At 43.4% G+C, this 16,315-nt stretch overlaps 2 protein-coding genes across 2 annotated transcripts; both read left to right on the top strand.

The window, feature by feature from the left end:
- The first annotated feature begins 3,220 nt into the window (after window positions 1-3,220).
- RPL34 (ribosomal protein L34) lies at window positions 3,221-6,212 on the top strand. The gene is made up of 4 exons (XM_027636139.1): window positions 3,221-3,370; window positions 3,468-3,567; window positions 4,322-4,425; window positions 6,086-6,212. The coding sequence occupies exons 1-4, from the start codon at window positions 3,306-3,308 to the stop codon at window positions 6,168-6,170; spliced, it is 354 nt and encodes a 117-aa protein (XP_027491940.1). The 5' UTR covers window positions 3,221-3,305; the 3' UTR covers window positions 6,171-6,212.
- Window positions 6,213-9,144: 2,932 nt separating this feature from the next.
- Window positions 9,145-13,294, top strand: OSTC (oligosaccharyltransferase complex non-catalytic subunit). Its single transcript, XM_027636126.1, has 4 exons — window positions 9,145-9,324; window positions 9,504-9,597; window positions 11,121-11,318; window positions 12,625-13,294. Exons 1-4 carry the CDS (start codon window positions 9,186-9,188, stop codon window positions 12,641-12,643), a joined length of 450 nt encoding a protein of 149 aa, XP_027491927.1. The 5' UTR covers window positions 9,145-9,185; the 3' UTR covers window positions 12,644-13,294.
- Window positions 13,295-16,315: the final 3,021 nt, after the last annotated feature.

The raw sequence follows: 16,315 nt of genomic DNA, 5'->3' as shown, positions 1-16,315 counted from the left end.
GGAAATCAACCTCCAGTTTTCTTAAGAAAAAAGGCCCACATCCTCAGGACCTTTGCTTCCACCGACATCCTAAAAGGCAAAAATTAGATTTTATAGGCTGCCACTGTTGCTTTTCTGCATTGTTGGGTTGTGCATTTGCTAACCCATCCCCTTTGTTTTATTCAAGGAAAGAAGAAAATGCATAAAGAGGTAATGAGACATGTTGGACGTGGAAAATAACTGCTCCCAAAAGAGACGATTTGGTCCTGTGAAGAGGTAGGAGCAGCATAGGACATGAGAGAATCACTTGACTAGGACTAATCTGTACAAAATGGGCTTAGTGAGCTTCTGCTTCAAATCTTATGCCCACATTAGATAGCTTTAAACCAGTTGTCAATGAGCTAACATTTCTAGATGCTGTGAAGAGCTGTTTGCCCAATAGCCCTGTTCATCTTACAAAACAAACTGAAAATGCTTGAAAAGCTAGGCCAGTGCATCAGCAGAAGAGAACTGCTGAGATTTAATTGACAGCTGCTAAAATTTACACCAATTTAGTTTAAAGGCCAAAGCAGGGTAAATTCAAAAAAATATCGATAGTGTTCTTCAATAATAGAATAGTTACCTGTTGCACTGACAACATCTAAACTATTCTATCATAATTTAATAGTGTTATTCTTTAACAATTGGATTCTGTTACATTTTCATATTTAGGCATGATTATTTAATCTAATTTAATTGGCTTTCCTATTCCCCTCAGGGTTCTAGGCCTAGAAAGTTCATATTAAATACTCTAATTGCTCTGAAATTTACTTGTCATCTGAAATATGCTCCTATTTTAAATATACCCTAAAATCTAGTTCATACATATTTTTTCTTCTTTCATGAAAAAGAAAAAAAATCCTGGTGTCCATAATTTGCACTTTAAAAAGAGTCAATAATGAACCAAAATAATAATTATAAATTGAAAACAGGGAGGCTACAGTACAATGAACTGTGAATTTCAAACCCATAAATAAGGCCAGAAGGACACATCAAAGCTTTCTGAGCACCCGCTACTCTCCAAAAGCAAAGCTGAAGCTGCTAATGATGGCAGCAGCAGCACCCTGCATATTTAATGTGTGGGTCCCTGGTTGTCATTGTGGAATGTTGCTCAGGTCAGTGGTGCAACAGAGCATTTCAGGGCTCACAGATGGTGGGCCCAACTCCATCCCCCTTGCAGACGGTGGTTTCCCATTGACGCCATACAAAAATCTTTTCTCAGGGATCTACCAGAGGCTATTAAATAGATTTTACAGAATATTCTGAGTTGGAATGGACCCACGAGGATTGTTGAGTTCAACTGTTAAGTGAATGGCCCCTACAGGGCTCAAACCTACAATCTTGATGTTATTAGCACCGTGCTCTAACCAACTGGGCTAATCTCAAAAGTCAGAAAATGTGACCCAGATCGGGAAACTTGTATGATGCTGACAGGTGAACGCAGGGAGAGTGTATTAAGGGAAAGATCAACCAGCTGTGTCCTGTCTCCCCAATGCTTTTTATTAGGTACCTGTGGCTTGGATATAGTATTTTGAGTGAGGTGGACCTTTGACCTGACCAACAGAGAAAGTTTTATATCTTCTTGCTCCTGCTTAAGCATCTGCCCTGGAGCACATGAAACAGTGGGTGCACATTTTGCTAAACAGGCACAAGGATTTTTCATCCAAGGCTCCCAGTGCAGTGCTGGCACAGCCAGGGGGTGTCAGACAAACGCGGGTACTGTGTTGCTCTTCACAGGGCCCAGTTTCTGCATCAGCCTTTCAGCCTGGTGCAGCATCTGGGAGGGTATCTTAAGGGGAATGGAGCATGGCAAGGACATCCCTGTGCTACTCCAGGTGTGGCAACCAGGAGATTCTGGCAGGAGAAGGGGCACAGCCTTCGGGGAGACCAACTTTTCCAAATGGTGGAAGTTTTGTGTAAAACGCACAGCTTCCAGGTGTGTTACCTGCTGGTTTGGCATGGAAAAGCCATGTATGAATGACTTGTAATTCAGAGCTTAGAACAGCACGCTGAGAAACGGCTTGTGGGTCCACAGCTACGTAACCACCATAACGAAGCACAAAACTTTTTTCGGTAAAACGCACAATAAATAAAACGGGGGGGCAAGGGGGCGGGCGGGGAAGCCTGTGCAGAGAAACCCTGGGAAAAGTGGAGCGTCCGGAGCAGAAAGGATTCTTTCGTGCTTCACCGTGACCCCCATTATCCGCACCGCTTCGAGCGCCGCCGCTCTCGCTGCTGCCGCCGAGCGGCGCCCCGCCCCACTTCATCCGTACAACATGGCGGCGTACAACACCCTTGCACCTCCTCTCCGTACAACATGGCGGCGCCCACACGCCAGCACGGCCGGGAGACGAATGGCGGTGGGTACGTGCCGCAATTCCTTCCGGTTCCAGCGCGCAGCTCTTTCAGTGTTGCTCCGCGCGTTTCCGCTTCCTCTTCCGGGTCCGGCGGCTTCAGGTATGGCGACGCGGGCCGGGGGCTGTGCGCGCCCATCCGCCCCCATCCGCGGCACGGCGGGTGGACAGGGTGACCAGAGGCCCCGGGGGGCTGTGCAGAGGGACCAGAGGTGCCGCTGCCGCCCGCGGTTGGGCTGGCGGTGCGCCAAGAGCTGCCCGATGGAGAGGCCGGGCGTCCCGAGCCGGGCCCGCGTCTCCCGGGCCCCAGTGAGTGGCTCTGGTCTGTGCCTGGGCTGTTACTAACACAGCTTGCTCTCAGATGAGATAGGAAACCGTGCGGCTTGCTGCAACTCAGTCTGCGGCCTTGCCGGTTGGTTATAAAATACGTAGCTTGTTATAAAATTATCTGCGCGGTGTAAGTATGAGCCTGACTGGTGTAAGGGTTTTCACCTACAGCAGTGTTTTTTCAGCACACAGAGCCTTTTCAGGTAATATAATATGCCTTTTTATTGGCAAGTTCAGGTTTGAACAACAGGATTATAAAGTCCAAGAGTTATGTTGATTATAAAATATGTAGCTGCTAAAGCTTTAAGCAGTTTCTTTGGGGAGCGTGACATCACGTGGGCAAGACCAGGATATTGAGCAGTGTGCAAATTAGTTCGAATGGATCCTCATTGCAAACCATACTGTACCTGCTGTAATTTGTTTTGTTGTTTTTTTAATTGTGTTGACTGTCATTGATGAGGAAATGCTCGAATTTTCTTAATGCAGAATGGGCAGATCCTAATTTACACCTGGAGCACAGGTGGTGCTGTGATACATGAACTTCTGTGTGGATATCCAACCCTTAAACTAGTGCTGCTTTGTTTTTGGCTTCCATAGGTGTAAAAAATGGTTCAGCGCCTGACCTACCGCCGTAGGTTGTCCTACAACACAGCTTCCAACAAGACCAGACTGTAAGTAAGACAGTTTCTAAGAAAACTGACATTGTAAGAAGGTGATGGTTAAGTTTTGGTTGTTACATTAACTGAGTGTTTTTTCTGCTGTGCTCAGGTCCCGAACACCCGGGAACAGGATTGTTTACCTTTACACCAAGAAAGTGGGAAAGGCACCCAAGTCAGCATGTGGGATATGCCCAGGAAGGCTTCGTGGTGTAAGTAGGAACCTGGCTGGCATAAGGGTGTTTCTCCATAGCAATGTTTTTTTCAGTGCAAAGAGCCTTTTCAAGTAGCATGATATGCCTGTTTATTGGTGAGTTCTTGTTGTAATAACTTCTTTAAAATATTTTTGTTCAAGTAGGGTAAGGTTTAGCTGGTAAAATGAGATTTGGAAGCTCAAACAGTAATTGCTTTTTAATGCTTGATATTTGTGTTACTGTTACATTTAAACCCCATTGTTTTATAACATGTAACTGAAATTTTATAGCTAGACAAGGTGATTCTGTACCAGATTTAAAAATCTAAATTGGATCTGTTAGACTTGCAGAAAAAAAGGGTAAGCCAAGCTTTAGAAAACTTTAAGGAATGAATGTTTTTAGCCTGATATTTTTCTTCCAAATGATTTCTTGATGTAACATCAATGCTTAACAGTTACGGAATGCTTGAGTAATGTCAGTCTTTGAGCAGTACCTTGGGAACCCTTGGGAAAACAGTTTCTTATCATAAATAGTTTTTTTACAAACCTGTTGGTGAAACCCTATAATAGAATAAATAAAAAGATCAGCTTGGGAGTCCTGAAAGTGGCAGATACAATGAGCTGTGACTTCAGTCACTTCTTAGCATCTTGAATATCAAGTCAACTTCAGGTGTTGCTACTTCTTTAAAAGCATGAAATTGATGTTGTTTTTTATATAGCTGTTACCCAAAATCCCTGTCTTACGATACACTTTCCGTTTTTGCTCTCTGTAGGTCCGTGCTGTGCGCCCCAAAGTTCTCATGAGGCTGTCCAAAACAAAGAAGCACGTTAGCAGGGCCTATGGTGGTTCTATGTGTGCTAAGTGTGTCCGTGACAGGTAAGCTTACAGAAAGGGAACTTCTCTCTTGAGGTTATCTCGTGTGAGATTTTTACATCTCTCTGTGTTTTCGTAATGTGGACTAAAATTTTGAAGACTCTTGTCTGACACTGGTGTAGTGAAATGGAGAGGGTCAGCTTGGAGCATGTGAGCAGCAGTGTCTGTCCCTGTCCTCTGGACTGAGCTACTTACTGTATATGAAGCTGCTTTGTAGAGACCTCATGTTCTTTGTGATTTTATACTGTGCTGTTGCTTGGATGCTAAAGTCTGCTCACGCAGGTTTTTTTTGTGTTGAGCCCCCGTAGACTTTTCTCGTCTGTTGTCCTTACACAAAGTTACTAGTGCAAGTTTAGTTGAATATTTCACCTCTTTGTAGTGTTTTGGGGTTCAGAGATATTATTTGGTTGCATGTTAAGCATCTTAATGTGATTAAGCTTTAAGATGGCCTTTGCTGGGCCTCACTGAATTCAGTTTTATTGTGTAACAGCTGTACGTCCTATACTTCCTTGGCAAAAGTTTGAGGAAAAATGTATGACAAAAAATTACGTCAAATTTTGTCATCTCTGTGAATGGCAACCAAAGCAGATCTCCAGCATCAGCAGTCTAATGACAGTGGGTTTTTTTGGTTTTGTTTTTGTTGGGTTTTTTTGGGTGGTGGGGTTTTTTTATTTGGTTGGTTGATTGGTTGCTTTTTTTGGCACGTGGGAGCTTTTAAATTGCATTAGGTGCTACTGAAGATGAGTTGTTACAGCTGCAGATCCATAGCATAACTTTACTGTGTTGAAAACCAATTTTTTTTCCCTGAGTGTTTTTCCAAAGACTTAATGAGCTTGATAAGTATTTTTTAATGCATGAGTCTGTCTTATTCCTATTCTGCCTAAATCAAAAAATACAGCTCCTTCCCTGTAATGGTTGGGTTTTCTCCTGTGCCTGCTTAGGCATCTCTGGTAGGTTTTGGGTACTGCAAAAGTAGCCATATATACCAAATGCATATGGAAGGTACTTCAACGTTCAGAGGTAGAAAAGCGAGTACAGTGTATTTGTGTTTTAACTCAAAACCATCAGATAGGCCATTGATATATGAGTACTGTTGCATAGGTCTGTCCATCTGCATGCTGGCCCTGCATATCTTCCAGAAATAGTTGAATTTGGGCATGACTTGACCTGCTAGGATTTTCCCTGTTGATGTGCAAAAGAGCTTTAATCCTCACAGAGGAACTGTTCCTGTTTTTGATAACTGGATGCACCTAGAGTTTCCCATAGTTCTGTGGAAGAGGACTGACCATGACTTGTCACACCAATGACGACTTTGCAGCTAAATTAACTTGCCAGTTCTGCTTTTTGCTTTCAGAGTTGGTGAAGACAGTAACTTTCCCAGTGTTCAGCCATTGGTATTACCTTGCTTGCCTACAAGCCACTCACCCTAAATTTGTAAGCACAGTAGACCTTCTTCCCCAGACCACTACATTCATCCAGTGCCACTCCCTGTCTCTTGCTGCTGGCAAGAACAGGGACAGTTTCCCTTTTTGTGTAATTGTGGAACTAGCACAGCATATGCAATGGATGTTGGAGACTGCAGAATTAATTGTAAGTTGTGTTATTTTTGTGTTTTTTACTGAAGTAGGTAGATACATGTCCTTAACTTGTTTTTCTTTTCCAGGATCAAACGAGCTTTTCTTATTGAGGAGCAGAAGATTGTTGTAAAAGTACTGAAGGCACAAGCACAGAGCCAGAAGTCAAAGTGAATCTATTTGTAATTTCATCCCAATAAATGAAAGCTCCACTTCTCTTGTGTCCTGTCATTCCGTGTTCTGTTCAAGGCTGGTAGGAGCTGCTTCTCACAGCTCGTAGAATTCAGAACTGGGTTTTGGTGCAACAAAACCCGTAAGTCAGGATGTTCTGTTCTGTGCTGTGTGCTACAGGGAAATCAAGCAGGTGGAAGGAGGTCTGGTTAAACAGGACTCCCGGCTCTGCCTCTCAGTCCTGCAGAGGGATTGGAGTAACTTCAAGCAGTGCAGGTTTTATTTCTTTATGGCAACAGCTGTGTATGAAGTCATCAGAGAACTTGGCTCAGAAGAAAGTTCGGACTCTGAAAAGGAAAAGCAAACCATCGAAAGGCTGGAAGAAAGATTGTCAGGTGAAGAAAAGGAGAGCTAGTGTAGGCCTAAGGTAGATTCTTTTTTTTTAATTGTATGTGATACATTTACCATTACTTGAATCTGAAGGGGGGGAATAGTCTGACTTCTCAATACCATTGCTGTACCCACTAGCAACAGTTCAACACTGCTACATCTGAATCTCCTGGAAGAAAGCTGCAGCTGCTGTATCCTGTTCTTTGGGTGCTTGCTGGGTCAGCACTTGGAGGTATGATACCAGCAGAGCTCCGGGGTGCAGCTAAGGCAAACCTTTAATGGCTTCTACATTAGGTTTTAGAGGAGCAATTTTGGCCTCTGGTATTGAAACTTGAACCAAAATTCTGCTGGTTTATCACCAAAGATGTAATGGTAATGTAAAAAGTGAAAATGGCTTTGCTTTGTTCTGTTTTGTAGAGAGCTCTAAATGTGCCTCTAATGCTATCCAGGAGTGCTTTAACACAGGATAATTCTTGTGTTACCTGTGGGTGCTGTGGTATTCCTTGCCCCCAGCTCTGAATTTTTAACTGCTTTTAGTATCTGACAAGAATGTATTTTTATCTATTTTTACCAATAACTTTTTTCAAAAAGTGGTAAGTTCCACCATGAGAAAAAGGAAGGAGGAGAAACAATTACTGAGTGCAGAGATTTAACTGGGAGCAGTGAGGGTGTGGAGTGCTCAGGCTGTGGCTCTGAGGGATGTGTGCAGGTCCCTCCTGACTGCATGCTACCTCATCACAGTGTGCCCAGCTCTGCAGCGTGGTAGGCTGTACAGTCAGCCAAGAAACAAAGGACAGAAGACTGAGTTGGTGAAAAGCCCTGCCCTTTGGGTGGCAGCAAGCTGGTGGTTTGGGTGAGGTGCCTGCCAACTCACAGCTGCCTCCTGGGTGTGACAACAGGAGGTGGCTATGATCCAGGGAATCTGACTTAACATTGAGCGTGGTGAAAGGAGCTGTACCTCCCCAAAAATTTTTTCAGTGTCCCAAGTTCTTAAAATGATTCTGTCAGTGTTCTCAAAATAAATGTTGCAGCTTTAAGTTATGAAGTGTTTTTCCTCAGCTCGGGTTATGCTAAAACTTGTTGCAAAGGCTGTAGCTAATTAAAGGAGGTTTATTTAAGACTAACATTAGTACCCTGACATTTTTAGGTGCCGTTACTATAGTTAGTTTATGAGGTTAAAATTTTATTAGTTGTCTTCCTTTGTTAGTACAAACTTCAGTACTTCAGCATGCTGGAAAAAATTTTTTTAAGCAGAAGCAGCAAGTAGGGCAAGCATGTCTAACCTGCCCCAAAAGTGCTCTTGTTTTGCTTTAAAAGCTGTGAGATTAGAGTTTTCCTTCAGGCTCTTGGAAAGGAGGCAAGATGGAGGGAGAATACTTTTGGAATAATGAGGGTAAGAGTCATAAATGTCTGTTGACAGGCACAGAGGGAGATTTTCTCAAACAGAAAGGCCAACACTAAAAATAGCTAATTATATATTACATGATTTCACTGAGAGACAGCAGTTCTGAGTTAGAAGAAGTGGTATTGCCACTGTTGGCAGAAATAAAAGCAGTCGTTAGGCAAAATGTCAGCAAAATGGTAAGAAGGCTCTTAATTTCTTTTTTAGCAGTTTGAGCAGACAGTGCCGTGTGGGTATGGGGGCAGTCATTTGGGGCAGGGCTGAGCGGTGGGAAGTAGGCTGGATGGCTTGGTGAGGTGGGGCGAGTTCAGCTGGAGCACATGCTTTTAAATGCGCTCCTGTAACCTGAAGGGCTCTCCCTTGTGCCTTCCATGAAGCAAGAGGAACTAGACAAGCTTCTGCTGAAAACAAGGAGTTTCTTCCCTATGTCCTGCCTGGTGTGGCTGGCCTGGGCTGATGAGGTGTTTGCATGCTTGCAGAAGTGTGTGAGCTGATCTGTAATGCACAGGTAACCCGGGTGCTCTCAGCAGCTACTGCTGGATTGTGCCTTTTCTCCCTGGTCTCGCTGTGCAGCTGTCGGCGTCTCCTCTGGCTGCAGGTCAGGATGGGCACCACATCCACCACATCCCAAGGTGTGGGCGAGGGGCATCCCAGCCCCACTCTCCCTGCCCAGGGACTGGGGTGAGACTACTATGGATCTTGTTCTGTTCCCCAGTGTCGAGCGCCGATGTTCCTGCCGGGCACACGCGTGTGCCTATCCCGGTCCCGCGGCACCGGGACCCGCCGGGTGGACACGTGGCTGCCCGGCTAGGGGGCGGGGCCCGCGCGCTGACCACGCCCCCGACTACGCCCACCGCCCCGAGCCGTTACTGGGCACCGACACGTCAGGTCTGCCGGGTCCCGGCAGGTGAGTAAGACCGATAGATCCTCCGGCGGCGGGCGAGCAGCCTTTCCGATGTTTTCACGCAGAAAAAAAACCCTTTTTTTTCATGCTTATCATTTCCGTCTTGGCATAGATTTCGAGTGCTTTGTTTAGTTTATAGTTTTTAAAATTTGTCAATTTTCCCCTGTCAGGACGCGGCAGCCCATTTCCGCTTCCGCCTTCGTGTCCGGCGGCGGCGGCGGGACGGGTCGGGCAGGGAGGGAAGGAAGGAAGGGAAGAAGGGAAGAAGGGAAGAAGGGAGGGAGCAGCGGCGCTGCGGCTGCCCCTGGACCGCACCGCCGCCATGGAGACGCTGTACCGCCTGCCCTTCGCCGTGCTCGAGTGCCCCAACATCAAGCTGAAGCGGCCGAGCTGGGTGCACATGCCTTCGGCCATGACCGTGTACGCGCTGGTGGTCGTGTCCTACTTCCTCATCACCGGAGGTGAGACCGCGACCCGGAGGGGCGGGCGGGAGGCCCTGTTCACGGCTCTTCCTCGGCCCCTGCCCCGGGCGGCGGAGCAGCCGCTGATCCTTCTCCAGGTCCGACCCTCGGCCAGCCCCGGGCGTCCCTGCGAGGTCAGGGCTGCATGTCAAAGACGGTGCTTGCTTTCCTTCCCGCAGGAATTATCTATGACGTGATTGTGGAGCCTCCCAGTGTGGGGTCGATGACAGACGAGCACGGACATCAGAGGCCGGTGGCCTTCCTGGCATACAGGTAGGAGCAGAGCCCTGTCCTGCAGATGCCCAAGTACAGGGGGAATAAACGCCGCCTTACGGAGCTGTGCATCTGCTTTTTTTTTTTTCTTTTGAGCTCTCTGTGCAAGGCAACTGTTCTATATCAATTCTTGGTTTGCAAGTATTTAGAAAAAAAAAAAGACGAGCATTGGAAACAGTGGAAATTGAAAAGCTTAGTCGTAAAACTCTAAAAAATGAAAACTCTGGTAAAAAAAAATGTTTTGAGCTGGCAATACTTCTGTTTCCCGCTGTTTGAGTTGAGTTTTATAGTGGATGCAGATACATTTGATGGTTTTTCATAGCAGCACACATGATGTTTGTGAAATTTCTGGTTCTGGCCTTTTAAACTCCAGTGTAATAGGGACTCTTGTGTTTGAGGGTGGGGAACACAATTACAAGTATGCAACAACAGTGCCTTCTTGGAGCCTTTTGCTGAAAACAATCTAGGGACTCTTAGTAACAGATTGGTCTGAAGACAGTTAAATGCACGTTTGTAGCCATGGGTATTTTATGTATGTGGTAACAAATACCAAAAGCGCTGTTTGAATCTGTGAGGTCTGTGGCATGCTTTATGTGCAGATTTTGACTTGGACTAGATACAGTACATATTTCAGACTGGCGCAGATGAATCTGGTTGCTGCAGGGAGTTGCTTACACTTTAGCCCAAGTCAGTGTAAACAACATGAAAGAAGACCAACTTTTTTGTTTTCAGGATATGAGGCATTAGTGATAATCTTTGTTTATGTATTAGCATACATAGTTGTTTCATCAATGCCAGTTTTATGAGATTACCAGTATTGTTAATTACAAGGATAGGAAAATGGTTTGGTGACTGTGGGAAGCAGATTTGTGATCCAGGTGCAATATTCTTTCTGCACCCCGTCGTCCCCTCTCTCCACCTGAGCTTTGTCAGAAGGAATTCTGACTGTCTGGACTGACAGAGAGCTGGGACATCCTTGGGCTGAGTCCCTGCAACGGATATGTGCAGCCTCAGTGAGCAGGGAGCGAAACATCCTGCAGGCAGGAATTGCTGTGTGCTGGAACCAGCATGTGCTTCATGTGCTGACATATTGCTCTGAGTGGGATTTGTCCAGGGATAAGGACTCAGGCGCTCTGCCTAAACATTGGGATGGAAATAGGAAGGTCATGGTTCCATGCCTTGAGCCATCTGTGTAACTGGGGACTTCCTTGGAATAGATATTTCTGAAAACTGATGAGCCTGTGTAGTAGCCGTTAGTGTACACTAGTATGTGTAAATCCACTGGTGTGTTTGACTGGTCACCTCGCAGACTGTCAGTCCTGGAGATAAGTTACATATTGAAGTCTTGATGTAATTGTATAAAGTTGGTTTCCTGCTTACTTTTAGTTAGAAAGTCAGCCATCAAAATTAAACATCCTGTGTGTTTGTACAGCAGAAGCAGGTTGACTAGATGGGGTTTGAAATGTAAATGTAATCTTTTTCTGATTTCTCTACCTCCCTTCACCCTTTTTTTTTCCCTTTAGAGTAAATGGACAGTATATTATGGAAGGCCTCGCATCCAGCTTCCTCTTCACAATGGGTGGACTAGGATTCATAATTCTGGATCGATCCAATGCACCAAATATCCCCAAGTTGAATAGGTTTCTTTTGCTCTTTATTGGATTTGTCAGTGTGCTTTTGAGCTTCTTCATGGCCAGAGTTTTCATGAGGATGAAATTGCCGTAAGTGATTTAATTATCTTTCAGCTTTTCTTCTCCTTGTGGGCTCATGTGTGACATGTTAAATTTAAGAGTAACAGCAAATACAGTGATCTTTGGCTTGACTATAGGTTGCTTTTTTCAACACTTTTTTTGGAACACCTTGAGTGAGGTGGGATGCTTTGGGAGTCAGCTACTGTAAGGTTGTGCTGTGGTTAAAAAATGGTGACAGGTCTTGGTATGTAAAAAAATACAATTAGTGAGTCTGACTTGGTCAGTGTACCTTAAAATTCATTGTATGTACTGGTCAGGTAAAAGTGGTTACAAATTAGTACTTTGAGGAAGAAGAAAGTGTCAAAGAAAGGTAAATAAGTTCTTTATAGGGACAGCGTACCTTAGATATCATAAGTAGAATAATTGATGGTAGCAGTAATAAGTGTTCAGAAACATCCAAAGCAGTCCTAAAGTAAAGATGATGTCTGGGTTTTTGTTGTTGTTGTTGCTGGAAAACTGAAGCATACAATGTATATGGTGTTTTAATGCATCTATATTCACAGATCAAAAAGTAGGAAAGATCTGGAGCTTTCAGACTATGCAAAATCCAAATATCTAAATGCAGGTTTTTCAATTTCTTCCCTCCTCGTTATTTTTCAGTCCATCTGTTTAATTTAGAAGAGCTGAAACCTGATGTCTGGGGGTACTGGTACCTAATTTTTGGAGTAGCTCCATGAAGTGTTCACTTAATAGTGACAGTCATTCTTTCTTTCTTAAATATTTTTTTGTGCCTCTGCAGCGTAGTTAGAAGTTTTCTTTAATAACACAGAAGCGATAGGTTTCCTGGCAGCAGAGAGCTGGATAGGAGCCTGCTCTGTATTCTTGCTTCATTGATGCTATATATTTTTTTGTTTCATTGAGTACACGTGTGTCTTAAGAGGTCCCTTTCTGAAATACATTAAAGAAACAGAACTTCAGAGAAATGGAAAAGAGAACAGATTTGTGTTGAATGCCAGAAAAGATCAAGTTATATTGGATACCTTAAAACTGGTAGTTTGTGTGAAGGGTACAAATAAAGAACCTTTCATAGGGTGTAGCATGGGCTTCAGAAATTCCAAAGAACTATCAAAGTTGGATTTAGAATAGGCTAGTCCATTTGCAGTGTTCATTGAAGGAAATCAACTGAGAAAGGAGTGTGTAGTTAAGATGGCCAAAAAGCCTTGATCAGCAGTTGTTTTGGCAGTCTAAAGTTTTGTTTTGACGTTGTACATCTCTTGATTTTCTGAGGAGTGCTGCCTGTGTTTCCTCTTTTTCTGACTTATTTTGTTTTCTGTAGGGGCTACTTGATGGGTTAGTACCTCTTGTGGTGTACGAAAGCTCAAGCTGAATTTGCTTCACTTCATGAAACGTTTAAGAAGAAACAGGAAGAAACAAGTTCCATAGTCACCATCAACAACAGCAAAGAGACCTGGCTGTGAGAAACAACTAGGGAAAGAGTGCTTCCTCTGCAAACAAACTCTCACTACCAATGGCTGATTTTTAGTACTCCAGCAATGTTTTATCATTTCTGATGTAGAGCTTTTGAAAAAGAGAAGTTATCTAGCTGAGTATTTCTTTTATATCCCAGCTCAGTATGAAGCTACCTTTAGCTCTACCTAAAATGAATATTTGCCATTGACTCCATTGACTTGACAGTTCTTTGTTGCAGGTCTGTCTCCTCTTCCCTGTGTGGGACACTTACATGTGTGAATCAGAGAAGAAACACCTGAAACAATATTTCGAAGTTATAATCAGAAAATTAGTAACTTTGGATGTTTTACAGCTGAAATACCATGTGTCTGAAATGATTTCAAAGGCACCTTTTGCCTTGGTATTAGTGGCTCTATGTGAGCAAATCCAGATATGCACTGGGAAAGGCAAACGGTATGAATGTGCATTTTTTTTTTTAAGAAAAAGTGTACAAAAGGAGCCAAATAAAACTTATTTTCTACAAAATTATTTTAATTCTATGCCATCTGTGAAGCTTTTTCTTGTGTGCATGGACTGTTCTACATCCAGACTTGAGATGCCATACCATGACCATATAATTTCAGTTCTAATTTTCACTGTTGGATAATGATATTTTTTATTTTCTTTTTTAATATCAGGGACAAGAAACCTCATTTTCCTTGAACTTGTACTGTATGCAAACAAGATACTGTTATTAGTAGCCAAGAAAACTTACTTTTTAAGCTGCTGCTTTTTTGTGTGAGGGGCCCGGTTCCAACTTAATTTGTCCTAATTTTAAAAGATGAACGTTACTGGTATGTTTCATTCAAGTAATGTATTGCATTTTGGAGGAAGGAAAGATCCCTCTGAATCTCCATAAATGTCTTTTTTTTTTTTTTTTGCAAACCATATGTGTTTGAAACACTATTTTAATCAGTATAATAATTTTCAGTGAGAAAAGTAATTTATTCCTGTAATTGTGAAGTAAGCATTACTGTTCACATACTTTATCAAATTTCTGAGCTAGATTTTATTCATCTGCCTTTGGGATGTCACTTCTACTCTTTCATTCTTAAGTACAGTGTGACAGTTTTGCATCTGTTCATCTTACATGTTTATCATTAAGATTTAAGGTAGTTTAAGCTGTTTCATGAGGCTCATAACTGCAACGTTTCCAGTCTTTTAGAAGCAATTGTCTTTTGGTCACTTTGGTTTTGATGAGACACATGCTTACCTTCAAGGGGGAGTATTGATATTATGTAAGTAAATAACTGGATACATAGATCAACTTTTTAATGCATCTGAATATAATCAAGATTCTCTGGCTCAGTGCGTGTTCCACTGCAGTTCAGCTTCAGCCTCCCAGATTTGCAGCTGGTTCTAAATTGAACGTGCTCTTAAACAGTGGTTTTAAAGGCATAGTTCAGTGCCTGTGGTTTGTGGAGTGTGTTTCATTATAATTGCATGCCAGGTGATGTAACTTCAAACAGCAGATAAAGCAGATATAATTGCAAGGTAGAAGACAGTTTTACTCTCCCAGAACTAAGACAGTGACACTGTCTGCAGCAAAGAAAGCTGAATGAATATCACTTATGTTTCTTTGGTCTCAGGCTACAAGCTAGGTCTGGTATGATTATCTGCCAAAGTATGGGGCGCAGAGAGAACCAGGAAAACAAATGCAGAGGAGAAGACAGACCACCCAGAAATAAGACACATGCTGGGTAGGAAGATTGCAGAATGCACAGCTGGAGATTGGTTCATTTTGGATGCAGGTTGGAGGCTTTTTGGTCACCAAAGGAAAAATTTCTACTGAACAGTGTCACCCTGCAAAGAAGAGGTATTGCTATGCTTTAGAGGAATGCCATTTTCAGTTAAACAAAGCCTGGTACTTTCTGCAACCGTCTACTGTTCTTTATAGGTAACAGCAGGTGGCCTTTAGTGTAGGGACTTGAAATAGTAATAGGAATATTTCAATGACGGAAAGAAAACTTCCCATAACTAGTGACAATGTCCGTCTCTGTTTTATGTTCATATCTTCAAGGTTCAACTGAACTAGATTGTGGGGTGGGAGATTAAAAACAAAATTGAAACACTGTGATAAAGGTAAAGCAGAGCTTATAGGAACACATCTTTTCATGATTAAAACCAGAAATTTGGCCTGCTTCCAAGTGCAATAAAAAGAGTCAGGTTGAAGTGGAGAGGTTTGATTTTCTGGCTCTCTTGATGGAGAAAATACTGAATCCATGGCTTCTCTGTAGGTTTCAGTGTAATATCTGACTGATGATGCCTAGGCAATATAGTCAAGAGGAGATAAATAACTTGTGTAGCTTTTAGTTAGTATATACGTATATGAACCCCTAAGTGAGGTTCATATACCTGACTGAGTTAAGCTGAAAAATACCTCTAGATAAAAAAGAACAAATATCCTGGTTTCTTTTCCCCCCACGCCACGCCACCACTAATGCACTTTCCAGACTCCTGCAAACTGTGGAATAGTAACAGAATCAAAGAATCATTTTGGTTGGAAAAGACCTATAAGACCATCAAATCCAACTGTCAACCTAACACTGCCAAGCCCACCACTAAACCATGTCTCTAAGTGCCACATATACATGTCTTTTAAATACCTCTAGGGACAGTGGACAGTGACCCCACTGCTTCCCTGGGCAGCCTGTTCCAGTGCTTGACCACTCTTTCAGTGAAGACATTTTTCCTAATACCCAATTGAAACCTCCCCTTGTGCAACTTGATGCTGTTTTCTCTCATCCTGTCACTTTTTACTTGGGAGAAGAGACCGACCTCCACCTGGCTACATCTTTTCAGGTAGTTGTAGACAGCAGTAAGGTCACCCCTGAGCCCAGCTCCTCAGCTGCTTCTCATAGGCCTTCTTGTCCACCTAGACACAGTGCTGGCTCTTGTTCAGCTGCTGTCAGACAGCACCCTCAGGTCCTTTTCTGCCAAGCAGCTTTGCAGCCACTGCCCCCAGGCTGTGGTGCTGCCTGGGGTTGTTGTGACCCAAAGACAAGATAAAGCACTTGACCTTGTGCAGTTGGTCTTGGCTCATGGATCCAGCCTGTCCAGATCCCCCTCCAGAGCCTTCCTACCCTCCAACAGATCAAAACATTCTGCTCCTCATCCCTATTTTCCAGTTCAGAGGGCTGGGTACTCATAGAATAACTGGTCCTCTTATAAGAGAAGGTGGCAAAGAAGGCGTGAAGTACCTTAATCTTTTCCTCATTTTTTGTCACTGTGTTTCCCCCCAGATCCGCTAAAGGAGGGAGATTCTCCTTAGCCCCTCTTTTGTTCCTAAAGTATTTACAGAAACACTTTTAATTGTTTTTTACAGCAGTGTCCAGATAAAATTCTGTGTGGGCTTTGACTCTCCCTGCATAACCTCTTGACATCCTTGTACTCCTCCTGTGTTGCCTGCCATTTCTTCCAGAGGTCATAAACTCTTCTTTTTGTCCTGAGTTTAAGCCAAAGCTCTCTTCAATCTTTACTCTCGCTCATCTTGTCTTTTGGCGCATCGGGATTACCTG

This window comes from Corapipo altera, unplaced genomic scaffold (genome assembly GCF_003945725.1).
Source record: "Corapipo altera isolate COAL_440 unplaced genomic scaffold, ASM394572v1 22b, whole genome shotgun sequence".
NCBI classification, from domain to species: domain Eukaryota; kingdom Metazoa; phylum Chordata; class Aves; order Passeriformes; family Pipridae; genus Corapipo; species Corapipo altera.
Note: the sequence above shows the minus strand (reverse complement) of the source record. Positions and strands in the feature narration are given on the sequence as shown.